This window comes from Bufo bufo, chromosome 3, assembly GCF_905171765.1.
Source record: "Bufo bufo chromosome 3, aBufBuf1.1, whole genome shotgun sequence".
Lineage (NCBI taxonomy): Eukaryota > Metazoa > Chordata > Amphibia > Anura > Bufonidae > Bufo > Bufo bufo.
In genome coordinates this window covers 362,819,869-362,838,256 of record NC_053391.1, presented here as the reverse complement: position 1 = coordinate 362,838,256, position 18,388 = coordinate 362,819,869, and the positions used below count along the sequence as shown (strand labels likewise).

The 18,388-nt window shown below is 42.3% G+C and overlaps 1 protein-coding gene across 9 annotated transcripts in view; it reads left to right on the top strand.

Moving 5' to 3' along the window:
- The window catches only part of ADGRB2 (adhesion G protein-coupled receptor B2), a 491,592-nt gene that overhangs the window by 405,824 nt on the left and 67,380 nt on the right, over nucleotides 1–18,388 (top strand). For all 9 annotated transcript variants that reach the window (XM_040424547.1, XM_040424546.1, XM_040424545.1 and 6 more), the window contains one exon: nucleotides 15,131–15,325. In XM_040424547.1, the coding sequence (XP_040280481.1) occupies nucleotides 15,131–15,325 (195 nt within the window). The remainder of the gene's footprint in view (nucleotides 1–15,130; nucleotides 15,326–18,388) is intronic.

Below are 18,388 nucleotides of genomic sequence, written 5' to 3'. Positions count from 1 at the left end.
TGTGAGAAAAAAAAAAATATCAATTTCCGCTAACTTGTGCCAAAAAAAACCAATTTCTATGAACTCGCCATGCCCCTCATTGAATACCTTGGGGTGTCTTCTTTCCAAAATGGGGTCACATGTGGGGTATTTATACTGCCTTGGCATTTTAGGGGCCCTAAAGCGTGAGAAGAAGTCTGGGATCCAAATGTCTAAAAATGCCCTCATTAAAGGAATTTGGGCCCCTTTGCGCATCTAGGCTGCAAAAAAGTGTCACACATGTGGTATCGCCGTACTCAGGAGAAGTTGGGCAATGTGTTTTGGGGTGTCATTTTACATATACCCATGCTGGGTGAGATAAATATCTTGGTCAAATGCCAACTTTGTATAAAAAAATTGGAAAAGTTGTCTTTTGCCGAGATATTTCTCTCACCCAGCATGGCTATATGTAAAATGACACCCCAAAACACATTGCCCAACTTCTCCTGAGTACGGCGATACCAGATGTGTGACACTTTTTTGCAGCCTAGGTGGGCAAAGGGGCCCACATTCCAAAGAGCACCTTTAGGATTTTACAGGTAATTTTTTACACATTTTGATTTCAAACTACTTCCCACACATTAGGGCCCCTAAATTGCCAGGGCAGTATAACTACCCCACAAGTGACCCCATTTTGGAAAGAAGACACCCCAAGGTATTCCGTGATGGGCATGGCGGGTTCCTAGAATTTTTTTTTTTTGTCACAAGTTAGCGGAAAATGATGATATTTTTTTTTTTTCTTACAAAGTCTCATATTCCACTAACTTGTGACAAAAAATAAAAACTTCCATGAACTTTCTATGCCCATCACGAAATACCTTGGGGTGTCTTCTTTCCAAAATGGGGTCACTTGTGGGGTAGTTATACTGCCCTGGCAATTTAGGGGCCCTAATGTGTGGGAAGTAGTTTGAAATCAAAATGTGTAAAAAATGACCTGTGAAATCCTAAAGGTGTTCTTTGGAATGTGGGCCCATTTGCCCACCTAGGCTGCAAAAAAGTGTCACACATCTGGTATCGCCGTACTCAGGAGAAGTTGGGCAATGTGTTTTGGGGTGTCATTTTACAAATACCCATGCTGGGTGAGATAAATATCTCGGCAAAAGACAACTTTTCCCCTTTTTTTATACAAAGTTGGCACTTGACCGAGATATTTCTCTCACCCAGCATGGGTATATGTAAAATGACACCCCAAAACACATTGCCCTACTTCTTCTGAGTACGGCGATACCAGATGTGTGACACTTTTTTGCAGCCTAGGTGGGCAAAGGGGCCCACATTCCAAAGAACACCTTTGGGATTTCACAGGTCATTTTTTACACATTATGATTTCAAACTACTTCCCACACATTAGGGCCCCTAAATTGCCAGGGCAGTATAACTACCCCACAAGTGACCACATTTTGGAAAGAAGACACCCCAAGGTATTTTGTGATGGGCATTGTGAGTTCATGGAAGTTTTTATTTTTTGTCACAAGTTAGTGGAATATGAGACTTTGTAAGAAAAAATAAACAAAAAAAAACGTCATTTTCCGCTAACTTGTGACAAAAAATTAAAAGTTCTATGAACTCACTATGCCCATCAGCGAATACCTTAGGGTGTCTACTTTCCGAAATGGGGTCATTTGTGGGGTTTTCTACTGTCTGGGCATTGTAGAACCTCAGGAAACATGACAGGTGCTCAGAAAGTCAGAGCTGCTTCAAAAAGCGGAAATTCACATTTTTGTACCATAGTTTGTAAACGCTATAGCTTTTACCCAAACCATTTTTTTTTTACCCAAACATTTTTTTTTATCAAAAAACATGTAGAAAATGTAGAACAATAAATTCAGAGAAAATTTTATATATGGATGTCGTTTTTTTTCAAAAATTTTACAACTGAAAGTGAAAAATGTCATTTTTTTGCCAAAAAAATCGGTAAATTTCAATTAATAACAAAAAAAGTAAAAATGTCAGCAGCAATGAAATACCACCAAATGAAAGCTCTATTAGTGAGAAGAAAAGGAGGTAAAATTCATTTGGGTGGTAAGTTGCATAGAAATTAATGGGGCTGCGTGAATAACGCATTGCATCCGCTATGAAGTGCGGATGAAATGCGTTTTTCACTAATGGTTGCTAAGAGATGTTGTTTGTAAACCTTCAGTTTTTTATCACGCGCGTGAAAAACGCATCAAAACGCATTGCACCCGCGCAAATAAAATAGAACACAATGGCAGACAAAACTGAATGAACTTGCTTGCAAAATGGTGCGAGTTTCACTGAACGCATCCGGTCCTAATCCATTACGCTCGTGTGAAAGAGGCCTAAGAGGTGATAATGTTTGTGTATTTGACAGCATCACAGTCACAGGGTATGGGATGGGCGGCTTTATTAGTGTTCTGCAGCAGCTAAGGTTTGTATTACAAGGTCCTGCAGCACCTGAGGTGTGTATTGTAATGTTCTGCAGCAGCTTAGGTGGTATTATGAGGTTCTGCAGTAGCTAAGGTTTGTATTTTAAGGTTCTGCAGCAGCTGAGGTATGTATTATGAGCAGTGATGGTCAGTTTGCAGTGTTCGCCAACAAACACATGCGGGCGGCCATCTTGACTCACCCGTCCAGCGATGCACAGGTAAGCCCTTACCTGTGCCGGGAGCCAGTCTGAAATCAAATGCGGTCACCGGGAGCAGGCAGTTTCGAGAACAGCCGCCGGGGGCCTTCATCGGGCTGTTCTCGGAACTGCCTGCTCCCGGTGACCGTATTTGATTTCAGACCGGCTCCCGGCACAGGCACAGGTAAGGGCTTACCTGTGCATCACCGGACGGGTGAGTCAGGATGGCAGCGCGCATGTGTTCGTTGGCGAACACTGCGAACTGACCATCACTGATTATGAGGTTATGCAGCAGATTAGGTGGTATTATAAGGTTCTGCAGCAGCTAAGTTTTGTATTTTGAAGTTCTGCAGCAGCTGAGGTGTGTATTGTAATGTTCGGCAGCAGCTTAGGTGGTATTATGAGGTTCTGCAGCAGCTAAGTTTTGTATTTTGAGGTTCTGCAGCAGCTGAGGTATGTATTATGAGGTTATGCATCAGCTTAGGTGGTATTATAAGGTTCTGCAGTGTTACCTTGGAACCAAACCTGAGTTTGGTAAAAGGCTTTTTACTGTAGAAATTAATTCATAAAGTTATTACCTGAAGTGTCGTGAGACTTCGCGAAGTAATAACTTCGGCTCATGGGAGCCAATACATTCTAATTCTGTATGGAGCGCTCGCTCCGTACAGTATTCTAACAAAGTTTATTTGAATCGACTTCGGATGTTTCATCTGGAGTCGATTCACTCATCCCTAGTAGTCATCACAACTTTGAAAATCCCAGATCTGTTTCAGAAACCTATTTTCCTATTGACTTCTATTGGGAAATGAGATGCTAGAGTTCCCGACACAGTCATTACTGCAGCATGGCCATACTCCAAGCACATAGCTACATGCACATTACTAGATATGGATCAGCTCTCGTGACCTCCTGGCTTGTGCACAGGTGTACAGGGCTGGCCTGCAGACTTAAATATCTACAGTCAGGTCCATAAATATTGGGACATTGACACAATTCTAACATTTTATGCTCTATACACCACCACAATGGATTTGAAATAAAACAAAAACAAGGTGTGCTTTAACTGCAGACTGTCAGCTTTAATTTGAGGGTATTTACATCCAAATCAGGTGAACGGTGCATGAATTACAACAGTTTGCATATGTGCCTCCCACTTGTTAAGGGACCAAAAGTAATGGGACAATTGGCTTCTCAGCTGTTCCATGGCCAGGTGTGTGTTATTCCCTCATTATCCCAATTACAATGAGCAGATAAAAGGTCCAGAATTAATTTCAAGTGTGCTATTTGCATTTGGAGCTGTCAACTCTCAAGATGAGATCCAAAGAGCTGTCACCATCAGTGAAGCAAGCCATCATTAAACTGAAAAACCCCAAAACAAACCCATCAGAGAGATAGCAAAAACATTAGGCGTGGCCAAAACAACAGTTTGGAACATTCTTAAAAAGAAGGAATGCACCGGTGAGCAGAGCAACACAAAAAGATCCGGAAGACCATGGAAAACAACTGTGGTGGATGACCGAAGAATTCTTTCCCTGGTGAATAAAACACCCTTCACAACAGTTGGCCAGATCAAGAACACTCTGCAGGAGGTAGGTGTATGTGTGTCAAAGTCAACAATCAAGAGAAGACTTCACCAGAGTGAATACAGAGGGTTCACCACAAGATGTAAACCATTGGTGAGCCTCAAAAACAGGAAGGCAAGATTAGAGTTTGCCAAACGACATCTAAAAAAGCCTCCATAGTTCTGGAACTACATCCTATGGACAGATGAGACCAAGATCAATTTGTACCAGAGTGATGGGAAGAGAAGAGTATGGAGAAGGAAAGGAACTGCTCATGATCCTAAGCATGCCACCTCATTAGTGAAGCATGGTGGTGGTAGTGTCATGGCGTGGGCATGTATGGCTGCCAATGGAACTGGTTCTCTTGTATTTATTGATGATGAGACTGCTGACAAAAGCAGCAGGATGAATATTCAGCCAAATGATTCAGAACTCATTGAACGGCGCTTCACAGTGCAGATGGACAATGACCCGAAGCATACTGAAAAAGCAACCAAAGAGTTTTTTAAGGGAAAGAAGTGGAATGTTAGGCAATGGCCAGGTCAATCACCTGACCTGAATCCGATTGAGCATGCATTTCACTTGCTGAAGACAAAACTGAAGGGAAAATGCCCCAAGAACAAGCAGGAACTGAAGACAGTTGCAGTAGAGGCCTGGCAGAGCATCACCAGGGATGAAACCTAGTGTCTGGTGATGTCTATGCGTTCCAGTCTTCAGGCTGTAATTGACTGCAAAGGATTTGCAACCAAGTATTAAAAAGTGAAAGTTTGATTTATAATTATTAGTATTATGTCCCATTACTTTTGGTCCCTTAAAAAGTGGGAGGCACATATGCAAACTGTTGTCATTCCTACACCGTTCACATGATTTGGATGTAAATACCCTCAAATTAAAGCTGACAGTCTGCAGTTAAAGCACATCTAGTTAGTTTCATTTCAAATCCATTGTGGTGGTGTATAGAGCCAAAAATCTTAGAATTGTGCCGATGTCCCAATATTTATGGACCTGACTGTAATAGTTAGTATGCGTCCAGCACCCCAGTTTAAGTTCAACCATAATTTCATGATAGACACATCAAAAAAAATAAAAAATCCAAAAATGATCACAAATTCTTGAATTTGACATTTTCTACTACTCGGCTTGCTGGACCATGGTCCTTGCTATGGTATTTATGTCATTATGCTCCTGATGAGTCTATGCTAGGCTTTATTTTGGGAACAGTAGACCTCAGTATCCCTCTGGAAGGCAGGACCAGACATTTTACAGGTTGCTCTAGGACATTATCCCAACCTGCACTGGATTCATCTTGGTCCAGCGAGTGGGATTATGGTAATGCAGCACAGCAGAATGGATGATTGTTTCTTTTGTCTTATCAAATTATCCCATTAACATTCAATGGTCTGCTCTCCTGCCTTAGAGGGTGCTTTTATACTTTCATGTTACAGAGTGCATTGGTCATTCCAGAGCAAACAATGTATTATTTTCCATCATGTTTTTTTATCAAAAATAAAGATGGACCAGAATGTTATTGCCAAATGAAATGTTTTTCTTGCTCTCCGCTTCTGAAAGCCATGCTTTGGAGGCATTTTGAGTATTCTGCTTTAGTCTAGCAATATGGCTGTATTTCCAATACATGATAGGCATATCGTTGTGGGGCACAGGGCTGACGTGGTTGTCTCCATCGGGTTCCTCTAGGTTATTGGACAAGGCCGAAATACAACTTCTCAGAATGTTGTAATGAATTGGCATAGTTTGTAGTGGGGTCAGCTGGTGGCCAAGGTTTAACATGGCAAAAGTTCTAAGTCTGCAGTCTCCTATAATATAAATCTGTCACTGCTTGAAAAGAGGAGATTGTATTGATTGTAATCACACTTCTGCAGGCGGATAGTTACAGAGATGCTTCATGATGGCTAGAAAGTATGCTAATTTCTCAATTTATGAGGACATCAGTGTAATTCATTCTGTGCTGGTGTTTTGGTCTGTTACCAGACTTGGCACTTTTTGCAAGTTAACCTGAGCCTCATTAATCAGTTCACATAAAAAGGCTTAGCAATTTACTGAGCCAAATTTAACCCAGGAACAGAGATTGTTCCGAATTTAGAACCATACAAAGTGCTTGCACAGAACTGGCAGGGTTTACTACTGCTCCACACAATGGGCCAAAGACCCTTGCAGTTAAAGTATTTTTAGGGGAAAAAAACTGTCAGGAGTTTTTGTAATGGATCATTTAGGAATAAAGACATACAGATGATGATAGGTAGTTATATAGGAGATAGATATTAGATAGATAGGAGATAGATAGATAGATAGATAGATAGATAGATAGATAGATAGATAGATAGATAGATAGATAGATATTAGATAGATAATAGACAGACAGATAGATAGATAGTTGCACTGAATTTCCTTCATTCCTTAATATTCAGTTTGCAGCCTGCTCTTAAAATGCAATGCAATCTGACAGCTCCATGTTATGGAGCACAAGAAGCTGAGCAGATTGATTATATATATACAATATATATATATATATATATATATATATAAAATCAATCTTGTTAAAAGGGCGGTCACTGTTAAAGGGGTGGTCACTGTTAAATGGGCGGTTACTGTTAAAGGGGCGGTCACTGTGAAAGTTACTGTTAAAGGGATGGTCACTGTGAAAGTCACTGTTAAAGGGGCGGTCACTGTGAATGTCATTTTTAAAGGGGCGGGCACTGTGGAGGTCTCTGTTAAAGGGGCGGGCACTGTGAAAGTCACTGTTAAAAGGGTGGTCACTGTGAAAGTCACTGTTAAAGGGGAGGTCACTGAAAGTCACTGTTAAAGGGGCGGTCACTGTGAAAGTCACTGTTAAAGGGCCGGTCACTGTGAAAGTCACTGTTAAAGGGGTGGTCACTGTAAAAGGAGTGGTCACTGTGAAAGTCACTGTTAAAGGGGCGGTCACTGTAAAAGTCATTGTTATGGGGGAAACTGTCTATATTTTTTTACGACAAAAGGAAACATAAAATAAAATAGATGAGCTAGTATATATAGTACAGACCAAAAGTTTGGACACACCTTCTCATTCAAAGAGTTTTCTTTATTTTCATGACTATGAAGGCATCAATACTATGAATTAACACATGTGGAATTATATACATAACAAACAAGTGTGAAACAACTGAAAATATGTCATATTCTAGGTTCTTCAAAGTAGCCACCTTTTGCTTTGTTTACTGCTTTGCACACTCTTGGCATTCTCTTGATGAGCTTCAAGAGGTAGTCCCCTGAAATGGTTTTCACTTCACAGGTGTGCCCTGTCAGGTTTAGGCTACTAATTCATAGTTTTGATGCCTTCAGTGTGAATCTACAATTTTCATAGTCATGAAAATAAAGAAAACTCTTTGAATGAGAAGGTGTGTCCAAACTTTTGGTCTGTACTGTATATATATATATATATATATATATATATAATATCATAAAAATTAATTTCTGTCTGTCTGTTCTTTACGTGCGACCAAATAACTGGAGCACGTAAATAACTGGAGCACAGGTACATCAGGTGTCCGGGAATGTTTTAGACCGGGTCTCAGCTCTCTCAGTTGCAGCATGTCGCAGTGCAACACCATAGCCTATCATTATATCATGCCTATCATGTCGTTATGTGCAGCCCTAGCCTTAAAGGGGCAGGGTGCTGTGGAGGTAACTGTTAAAAGGGCAGGGGCCACTATTAAAGGGGCAGCTGCTGTGGAGGTCACTGTTAAAGGGACGGGAACTGTGGAGGTCACTGTTAAAGGTTCGTTCACTGTGGATGTTACTGTTAAGGGGGCAGGCCGCTGTGGAGGTCACTGTTAAAGGGGCGGGCGCTGTGGCAGTCACTGTTAACCGCTTGCCGCCACGCTAACGCCGAAAGGCGTCATCGCGGCGGCTCCCCCAGGCTACGCTAACGCCAATTTGCGTCATCTCGCGTGAGCCGAGATTTCCTGTGAACGCGCTCACAGGAACGGAAGGTAAGAGAGTTGATCTCCAGCCTGCCAGCGGCGATCGTTCGCTGGCAGGCTGGAGATGTGTTTTTTTTAACCCCTAACAGGTATATTAGACACTGTTTTGATAACAGCGCCTAATATACCTGCTACCTGGTCCTCTGGTGGTCCCCTTTGTTTGGATCGACCACCAGAGGACACAGGTAGCTCAGTAAAGTAGCACCAAGCACCACTACACTACACTACACCCCCCCCCCGTCACTTATTAACCCCTTATTAGCCCCTGATCACCCCTGATCACCCCATATAGACTCCCTGATCACCCCCCCTGTCATTGATCACCCCCCTGTCATTGATTGATTACCCCCCTGTCATTGATCACACCCCTGTAAAGCTCCATTCAGACGTCCGCATGATTTTTACGGATCCACTGATAGATGGATCGGATCCGCAAAACGCATACGGACGTCTGAATGGAGCCTTACAGGGGCATGATCAATGACTGTGGTGATCACCCCATATAGACTCCCTGATCACCCCCCTGTCATTGATTACCCCCCTGTCATTGATCACCCCCCTGTCAGGCTGCATTCAGATGTCCGTATGATTTTTACGGATCCACGGATACATGGATCGGATCCGCAAAACACATACGGATATCTGAATGGAGCCTTATAGGGGGGTGATCAATGACAGGGGGGTAATCACCCCATATAGACTCCCTGATCACCCCCCCTGTCATTGATCACCCCCCCTGTCATTGATCACCCCCCCTGTCATTGATCACCCCCCTGTCATTGATCACCCCCCTGTCAGGCTCCATTCAGACATTTTTTTGGCCCAAGTTAGCGGAAATTATTATTTTTTTCTTACAAAGTCTCATATTCCACTAACTTGTGTCAAAAAATTAAATCTCACATGAACTCACCATACCCCTCACGGAATCCAAATGCGTAAAATTTTTTAGACATTTATATTCCAGACTTCTTCTCACGCTTTAGGGCCCCTAGAATGCCAGGGCAGTATAAATACCCCACATGTGACCCCATTTCGGAAAGAAGACACCCCCAGGTATTCCGTGAGGGGCATATTGAGTCCATGAAAGATTGAAATTTTTGTCCCAAGTTAGCGGAACGGGAGACTTTGTGAGAAAAAAATAAAAAATATCAATTTCCGCTAACTTGTGCAAAAAAAAAAAAAATTCTATGAACTCTCCATGCCCCTCATTGAATACCTTGGGGTGTCTTCTTTCCAAAATGGGGTCACATGTGGGGTATTTATACTGCCCTGGCATTCTAGGGGCCCCAAAGCGTGAGAAGAAGTCTGGTATCCAAATGTCTAAAAATGCCCTCCTAAAAGGAATTTGGGCACCTTTGCGCATCTAGGCTGCAAAAAAAGTGTCACACATCTGGTATCGCCGTACTCAGGAGAAGTTGGGGAATGTGTTTTGGGGTGTCATTTTACATATACCCATGCTGGGTGAGAGAAATATCTTGGTCAAATGCCAACTTTGTAAAAAAAATGGGAAAAGTTGTCTTTTGCCAAGATATTTCTCTCACCCAGCATGGGTATATGTAAAAAGACACCCCAAAACACATTCCCCAACTTCTCCTGAATACGGCGATACCACATGTGTGACACTTTTTTGCAGCCTAGGTGGGCAAAGGGGCCCATATTCCAAAGAGCACCTTTAGGATTTCACAGGTCATTTACCTACTTACCACACATTAGGGCCCCTGGAAAATGCCAGGGCAGTATAACTACCCCACAAGTGACCCCATTTTGGAAAGAAGACACCCCAAGGTATTCCGTGAGGGGCATGGCGAGTTCCTAGAATTTTTTATTTTTTGTCACAAGTTAGTGGAAAATTATGATTTTTTTTTTTTTCTTACAAAGTCTCATATTCCACTAACTTGTGACAAAAAATAAAAACTTCCACGAACTCACTATGCCCATCAGCGAATACCTTGGGGTGTCTTCTTTCCAAAATGGGGTCACTTGTGGGGTAGTTATACTGCCCTGGCATTCTAGGGGCCCAAATGTGTGGTAAGGAGTTTGAAATCAAATTCTGTAAAAAATGACCAGTGAAATCCGAAAGGTGCTCTTTGGAATATGGGCCCCTTTGCCCACCTAGGCTGCAAAAAAGTGTCACACATGTGGTATCTCCGTATTCAGGAGAAGTTGGGGAATGTGTTTTGGGGTGTCATTTTACATATTCCCATGCTGGGTGAGAGAAATATCTTGGCAAAAGACAACTTTTACCATTTTTTTATCCAAAGTTGTTTTTTGCCAAGATATTTCTCTCACCCAGCATGGGTATATGTAAAATGACACCCCAAAACACATTCCCCAACTTCTCCTGAATACGGATATACCACATGTGTGACACTTTTTTGCAGCCTAGGTGGGCAAAGGGGCCCACATTCCAAAGAGCACCTCTGCTCCTTACCACACATTTGGGCCCCTAGAATGCCAGGGCAGTATAACTACCCCACAAGTGACCCCATTTTGGAAAGAAGACATCCCAAGGTATTCGCTGATGGGCATAGTGAGTTCATGGAAGCTTTTATTTTTTGTCAGAAGTTAGTGGAATATGAGACTTTGTAAGGAAAAAAAAAAAAAATCATCATTTTCCGCTAACTTGTGACAAAAAATAAAAAGTTCTATGAACTCACTATGCCCATCAGCGAATACCTTAGGGTGTCTACTTTCCGAAATGGGGTCATTTGTGGGGTGTTTGTACTGTCTGGGCATTGTAGAACCTCAGGAAACATGACAGGTGCTCAGAAAGTCAGAGCTGCATCAAAAAGCGGAAATTCACATTTTTGTACCATAGTTTGTAAACGCTATAACTTTTACCCAAAACATTTTTTTTTTACCCAAACATTTTTTTTTTATCAAAGACATGTAGAACAATAAATTTAGAGCAAAATTTATATATGGATGTAGTTTTTTTTGCAAAATTTTACAACTGAAAGTGAAAAATGTCATTTTTTTGCAAAAAAAATCGTTAAATTTCGATTCATAACAAAAAAAGTAAAAATGTCAGCAGCAATGAAATACCACCAAATGAAAGCTCTATTAGTGAGAAGAAAAGGAGGTAAAATTCATTTGGGTGGTAAGTTGCATGACCGAGCAATAAACCGCTAAAGTTGTGGAGTGCCGATTTGTAAAAAAGGGCCTGGTCTTTAGGGGGGTGTAAACCTGTGGTCCTTAAGTGGTTAAGGGGGCAGGGGCCACTATTAAAGGGGCAACTGCTGTGGAGGTCCCTGTTAAGTCAGCAGGGTACTGTGAGGTCACTGTTAAGGGAGCGGGTTACTGTGGAGGTCACTGTTAATGGAACGGGATACTGTGGCCGTCACTGTTAAAGGGACAGGTGCTGTGGAGGTCTCTGTTAAGGGGGCAGGGAACAGTGGAGGTCACAGATAAGGGGATGGTCCGCTATGGAGGTCAGTGTTAAGGGGCGGGGTGCTGTATAGGTCACTATTAAGGGGGAATACCCCTGAGGAGGTTACTGTCAAAGGAGTGGGCTGCTTTGAAACTCACTGTTAAAGGGGCAGGCTGCTGTGAAGGTCAAAGTTAAGGGGATGGGCTGCTGTGGAGATCCCATTTTAAGAAGGCGCGGCACTGTGAGGGGGTCAGTGTTAAGGGGTGGGGGGCTGTGGAGTTAACTGTTAAGGAGGAAGGGTGCTGTAAAGGTCACTGTTATGGGGAATACTGTCTATCTTTTAACGACACACACAAACATTAAATGAGGTAAATGAAATATACCCGTGTGAAGCCGGGTCCTTCTGCTAGTCTCTTACATATATAAAAATGAGTTTCTGTCTGTCTGTCTTTTTGTCTTCTTTATGCGCGACCAAACGACTGGTCCCCCAAGCCTTAAAGGGGCAGGGCACTGTGGAGGTCACTGTTAAAGGGGCGGGTGCTGTGGAGGTCACTGTTAAAGGGGCATTCACTGTGGATGTTAATGTTAAGGAGGCAGGCCGCTGTGGAGGTCACTGTTAAGGGAACGGGGTACTGTGGCAGTCACTGTTAAAGGGATGGGTGCTGTAGAGGTCTCTGTTAAGGGGGCAGGGAACAGTGGAGGTCACAGATAAGGGGACGGTCCCCTATGGAGGTCAATGTTAAGGGGCAGGGTACTGTATAGGTCACTGTTAAGGGGGCGGCCCCTGAGGAGGTCACTGTCAAGGGATTGGGGTGCTGTGAAGCTCACTGTTAAAGGGGCGGGCTGCTGTGAAGGTCAAAGTTAGGGGAACGACTGCTGTGGAGATCCCATTATAGTGTGTGTGTATGTATGTGTGTATATATATATATATATATACAGTACAGACCAAAAGTTTGGACACACCTTCTCATTCAAAGAGTTTTCTTTATTTTCATGACTATGAAGGCATCAAAACTATGAATTAACACATGTGGAATTATATACATAACAAACAAGTGTGAAACAACTGAAAATATGTCATATTCTAGGTTCTTCAAAGTAGCCACCTTTTGCTTTGATTACTGCTTGCTTTGCACACTCTTGGCATTCTCTTGATGAGCTTCAAGAGGTAGTCCCCTGAAATGGTCTTCCAACAGTCTTCAAGGAGTTCCCAGAGATGCTTAGCACTTGTTGGCCCTTTTGCCTTCACTCTGCGGTCCAGCTCACCCCAAACCATCTCGATTGGGTTCAGGTCCGGTGACTGTGGAGGCCAGGTCATCTGGCGCAGCACCCCATCACTCTCCTTCATGGTCAAATAGCCCTTACTTTCAAAGTTTTCCCAATTTTTCCCCTGACTGACTGACCTTCATTTCTTAAAGTAATGATGGCCACTCGTTTTTCTTTACTTAGCTGCTTTTTTCTTGCCATAATACAAATTCTAACAGTCTATTCAGTAGGACTATCAGCTGTGTATCCACCTGACTTCTCCTCAACGCAACTGATGGTCCCAACCCCATTTATAAGGCAAGAAATCCCACTTATTAAACCTGACAGGGCACACCTGTGAAGTGAAAACCATTTCAGGGGACTACCTCTTGAAGCTCATCAAGAGAATGCCAAGAGTGTGCAAAGCAGTAATCAAAGCAAAAGGTGGCTACTTTGAAGAACCTAGAATATGACATATTTTCAGTTGTTTCACACTTGTTTGTTATGTATATAATACCACATGTTTTAATTCATAGTTTTGACGCCTTCAGGTTGAATCTACAATTTTCATAATCATGAAAATAAAGAAAACTCTTTGAATGAGAAGGTGTGTCCAAACTTTTGGTCTGTACTGTATATATATATACAGTTATTTATTTTGTGAGAAAAGATTCAGTAAAACCTGTAATTTATACATTTATTTCTTAGCTTTTTTGCAGCCCTGTGAATAACCATCAGTACAGGAGGGAGGTGTTATCAGTGACTGATAGCTATCACTTATGTACACTTATACACACATTGCTATTATTCACTGATAACACCTCCCTCCTGTACCGATAGTTTTTTACAGGACTGCAAAAAAGCAAATATATAAATGTGTCAGTGTGTAAATTACAAGTTTTATTGAATCTTTTCCCACAAAAATATATATCAATCTGCTCGGCTACTCCTGATCTATAACCCGGTGCCTTTAGATTATTTTGCACTTTGTGTGAGAGGTTCTCTTTAAGGTGGATTTAGATGGGATGATATTCGGGTAGATTATTGGAAATGAACGTTCATTTCCAACAATCTGCCTGTCTAAAGGTGCAGCCGATCACCCAATAAACGAGTAAAACACTCATTCATTGGGTGAAATGATCATTAGTGCTTGCCAGTAAATTATCATTTCTGGGCATTAGATCATTCTGTCCAAACAGCGATCTGCTGCCCAGGAACAATGCAGCTGTATACGGGTCCATTCACACGTCCGTAAGTGTTTTGCGGATCCGCAAAACACGGACACCTGCAATGTGCGATCCGCAATTTGCGGATCCGCACATCACAGACACTATAATAGAAAATGCCTTTTCTCGTCCGCAATTGCGGACAAGAATAGGACATGTTCTATTTTTTTCAGGAACGAAATTGCGGATCCCGAAAAAACGGATGTGGATCCCGAAAATGCAGTTGCGGATCCAGGAAATGTGGATTTGCATCCGTTCCAGCCCCATTGAAAGTGAATGGGTCCGGAAATTGCGGAACGAATGCGGACCCAAATTAAGGACGTGTGAATGGACCCTAAGGGCGAGTGATCGCAATAGCAATCTCTCGTTCTTTTTACTGTGGATTGCTGCATGTAAATGCAGTGCTTCACCTCCACTTAATGAGAAGCCGTTCCTTCGCGACAATTGACTACCGTCTAAATGCGCCTTTGGTTTAAGTCTTTTTTCGGGTCCCTTCCAGTTTTACTTGCTGTATTTGTGGATTGTGTGCTGTCTGACTATGTTAGCTATGTGAAGAGTTTCCACATACTCTACAGCAGCAACATGGAAATTATTTTAAGGAAGATTGTTTAGAAAGTTGCTTAATTTTACACTTTACAGGAAACAAATGAACAATAAAAAGCAGTGCAGAGTTGTTCCAAATTCCAAAGGACCAGACACCAAATAATTTAAAATGTAAAAAAGACACTCATCTGGTCAACATATTCCTTGTCCTGGGTCAAGCTCCTGTCTTTGCCAGCCCCTGCTAGTGTGATGTCAGTTAAACATGCATGCCACTGTTGCAAGCCAGTCAGTGGTACATCATGAATGGCACATGACCTCTAAACTTTAGCTGTCATGTGTCGCTCCTGCACATGTCACTGCTGAGGCCATTGATTAACCTACAACTGTGACGTATACGTTAACGTGTCATCACACTTTTGGCCCAGCAAAGCCTAGGAAGCTTAGCATTGGACCTGGAATACTTTAAAAGGTGTTTTTCGTTTTGTTTTTTTACATTGTAGCTGGCCGTATGGAATGTAGTTACCCTTCTCAGATAACCCCTTTAAAGTGAGTGATTTTGTATTTTTTTTGTAAAAAATCTATTATTATTCTGTTTTGTCCAACAGCTTCGTGAACATTTGGCAAAAGGTCAGCGCTTATTGGCAGGGCAAGGGATGACACTGGTTGTACGGAGCATGCTGGAGTTGGTGTCAACCAAGAATTACTACAGTGGAGATCTTCTTTTCTGTGTTGAGATCTTGCGCAATGTAACTGATACTTATAAAAGAGCAACCTATATACCATCCTTTGAAGACATTCAGGTAAGTGTACATACAGGAATATAAATTAGGGGAAAATCATTCTATTGACACAAACTGGCTACTAAACCTGAGTCGGTTATATTCACAGACCTTTGTTGAACATTGTTGATAGCCTAGAGGATTCACTGATGGGTTCATGTGAATAATCCAGTATTGTAGAAGTGTCCTCTATTATTAAATAGCAATAATTATATAGTTAATGGGAGTCAATTGTCATTAACTAATACAATTCTTACTATTTAAAATCATAGAAAGGTTAAGCAAGCAAGGAAATTTAGTTTAGAAAGCTGGTGAATGTTGAATGTAGATATAAGTGAATCACTCAAATTTAAATTTGGGTTTGATTTGGCTGAACCTTGCGGCCGATTCATTTTGGATCCAAATTGCTTCTACCTGAATCGAAAAGGCTCCATTTGGTTTCTCGCATTCTTACTGACTGTCTCTCCCCAAAATTTTCCCAAAGTGAATCACCATAAATTCATAGGAGGAGGAGTAGTAGTCACAACAGCAGTCCTCACTTTGGCACTCCCTGGACCGTGAAGTGATGGGAGTAGCACAAACTTTGCTCCTTTTGAGGCAGATCTCCTACCTGGTGGTAGATGGGGTGCCCTTGGTGTTGGTGGGCTTTAGGGTGCAAGGTAGGGCTCCCTCGGAATATTGGGGAGGAGTGCCAATTGTTTAGTGAAGCAATTTAGACTGATTATACATACAGACAAGTCAAGTAGTGAAAAGTCTCTCTCACAATGAATTTTTAATTCCAAGGTAGCACTACCATGCCAAACTGTGGAGTGTAGTCTTTAACAGATGGCCAGACTGTCTCAGAAAGGGTAGGGATTATGATGCTGTTCCCCAACCAAATGCAGTGAAGTCCACAGCCTACTTTCATACATTACCATCACTGATGTATTGGTCCATGAACTTTCCCTTTTGTAATGGCCTTCAACCTTCAGTAAGTTGAATGCGCTTTCTCTCAGAGGCTGGCACTGGTTTTGGCTGTTATTTGGCTGGTTTAGCTTGCAGGGTCGTTGTATCCCTTTTGACTGTTTATCTCCACCAGATTCCCACTTTAGCCTTTCACACATCGGATGCTAGCCGCACACTCCCTAGCTCCAGCTCCTGGCCCCAGGGGGTGAGACCAGCCAACGCCCAGCAACTGTCTGTCAGCCTTTGGGATACAAGTATTGTATGCAACACAATTTAAGCCCTTAAGCACTGATCACTGTAGATGACACTTGCAAAATTGGGGTTGAATTATATTCATTTAGAGTTGACTGACTTCACTTTAAAATGTGATTGTGTTGAGCTGTTACCCATAACCCGCATTGATTCCGTCCCTTGCATGTTCCTCCATTTCGTTCATGTAAATGATAATCTAGACCCCTGCTTCTTTCTCCTAATGGCTCGCCATGTCCTCCTGTTACACATTTTACCTTGAGCTCTGCTGCAGAAGCAGGCTTGTATTTTCATGCGTAACATTCAGACAGAGCCTGTAAGTGCTGTCACAGTGAGTTGTAGCACACACATAAAAAGCTCTTCTGCTTGTTAACAGAGCTCATGTTGTGTATAATGTGGTATTACGGCCGGCACACAGTGCTGTGCAGTCTGCTCTCTCATTATTCGCTTGCCCTCTTTTCTTAATCCTCCACATTCCGTTTTCACTCTCTATATTGTTTTATTTTGGAACTGTATTGTTTTCTTCTCTCCTCCTTTTGCCAAATATCTTGTTCAATAATCCATCCATCGCCTTGTCCACATCTTTTGAGTAAAATAGTCTTCTGCTGCGATTAGCCCCTTTTTGTTTGCATGTATGCATATAGCTTAACATTTAGCATGATGTCTCTCCTGATTCAAGAACATGCAACGTTCCCATCATTAATTATGTAATCGTTACCTGTGATTTTTGCCTCTTTCTAATGAATGACCATCTGTTTTGTATGCAGCGCCACACATTTTAATATCCATTTACAGCAATAGAAAACGAAATATGTGAACTTGAAACAGCAGTCTGAAATAATTATCTTTTATCATTATAGCAAGATCTTCAAATTTTCAAAAAATTGCACCATATGTGGTCAGCTTTAGGTTACATCTTCTAAAACTCAAAGTTTTATCTATGATTTAGTGTGGGAAAAATGCCGTGAGGGTTTCCATGGTATCCCAGCTTGCTTTTCTCATCTCTCCCACTCATTTTTAAGTCAGGTCAAGCTGTATAATACTCTCACCCTCCTTATTTCGGTCAGGTGCTGTTTTGGGGCTACGGTAAGGCTGACCGTATACGATGTGGCCCCGGCAGCATAGTCCACATGCGGCTCACCACTAATTGCAAGGCTGCACCTCTACTTGCCAGGCCATGCTTGTACATGCTATTTGATTGAAATACCATGTTCAGGTACCGACCGGCAATTAGCAGTGAGCTACATGGGGATCGCACTGCCGGGGCCTCATTGTGTACGTATAGCCTGTACTGCAGCGTTTATTATCTTGACATTGATTTTAAGTATTTTTGGCCTTTTGTCTAAGATCAAGTATAGTATCTGTTCTTATCAGGTCCTGCTGGTCTAGAGTTGTGGCCAGGATGTAGAACCATGCGGTTGTCCCTAGGATGGACGCCTTTGGCCAATAGTGCCATCTGGTAGGTGACTGAGGACGGCTGGATCAAAGCCATGGGCTGAGATGTGCTTGGAAGCCCAAGGTGCAGAAGTGCCCCAGGAGTGGTGACCCTGTGGTGCCTGAACTCACTGGGGGTGGGAGCCCAGTGAGTGATGGCAAATTTGCATACACTTCACTTTCACACATTTTGAGTGCACTCACCTCTATTCTTCACCCAGCCTTCCAGTCTGGGGTAAGGAGGAGGACTTTTTATAATTTTGACTGAATGTCCGGGCCGTAGCTAGCAGACATAGTGCTTGATGAGACAAATCGATTCATATGAATCTATTTGCGCAACTCTAATGTCATGTCTCAGCACAGTGTTCAACCGCAGTTGGCGTGGCATTTAAACTCCTCCTAACAACAGTCATGCAATGAGGAAAAAAGGGGGCTTGTGACCACCTGTCCGATGAA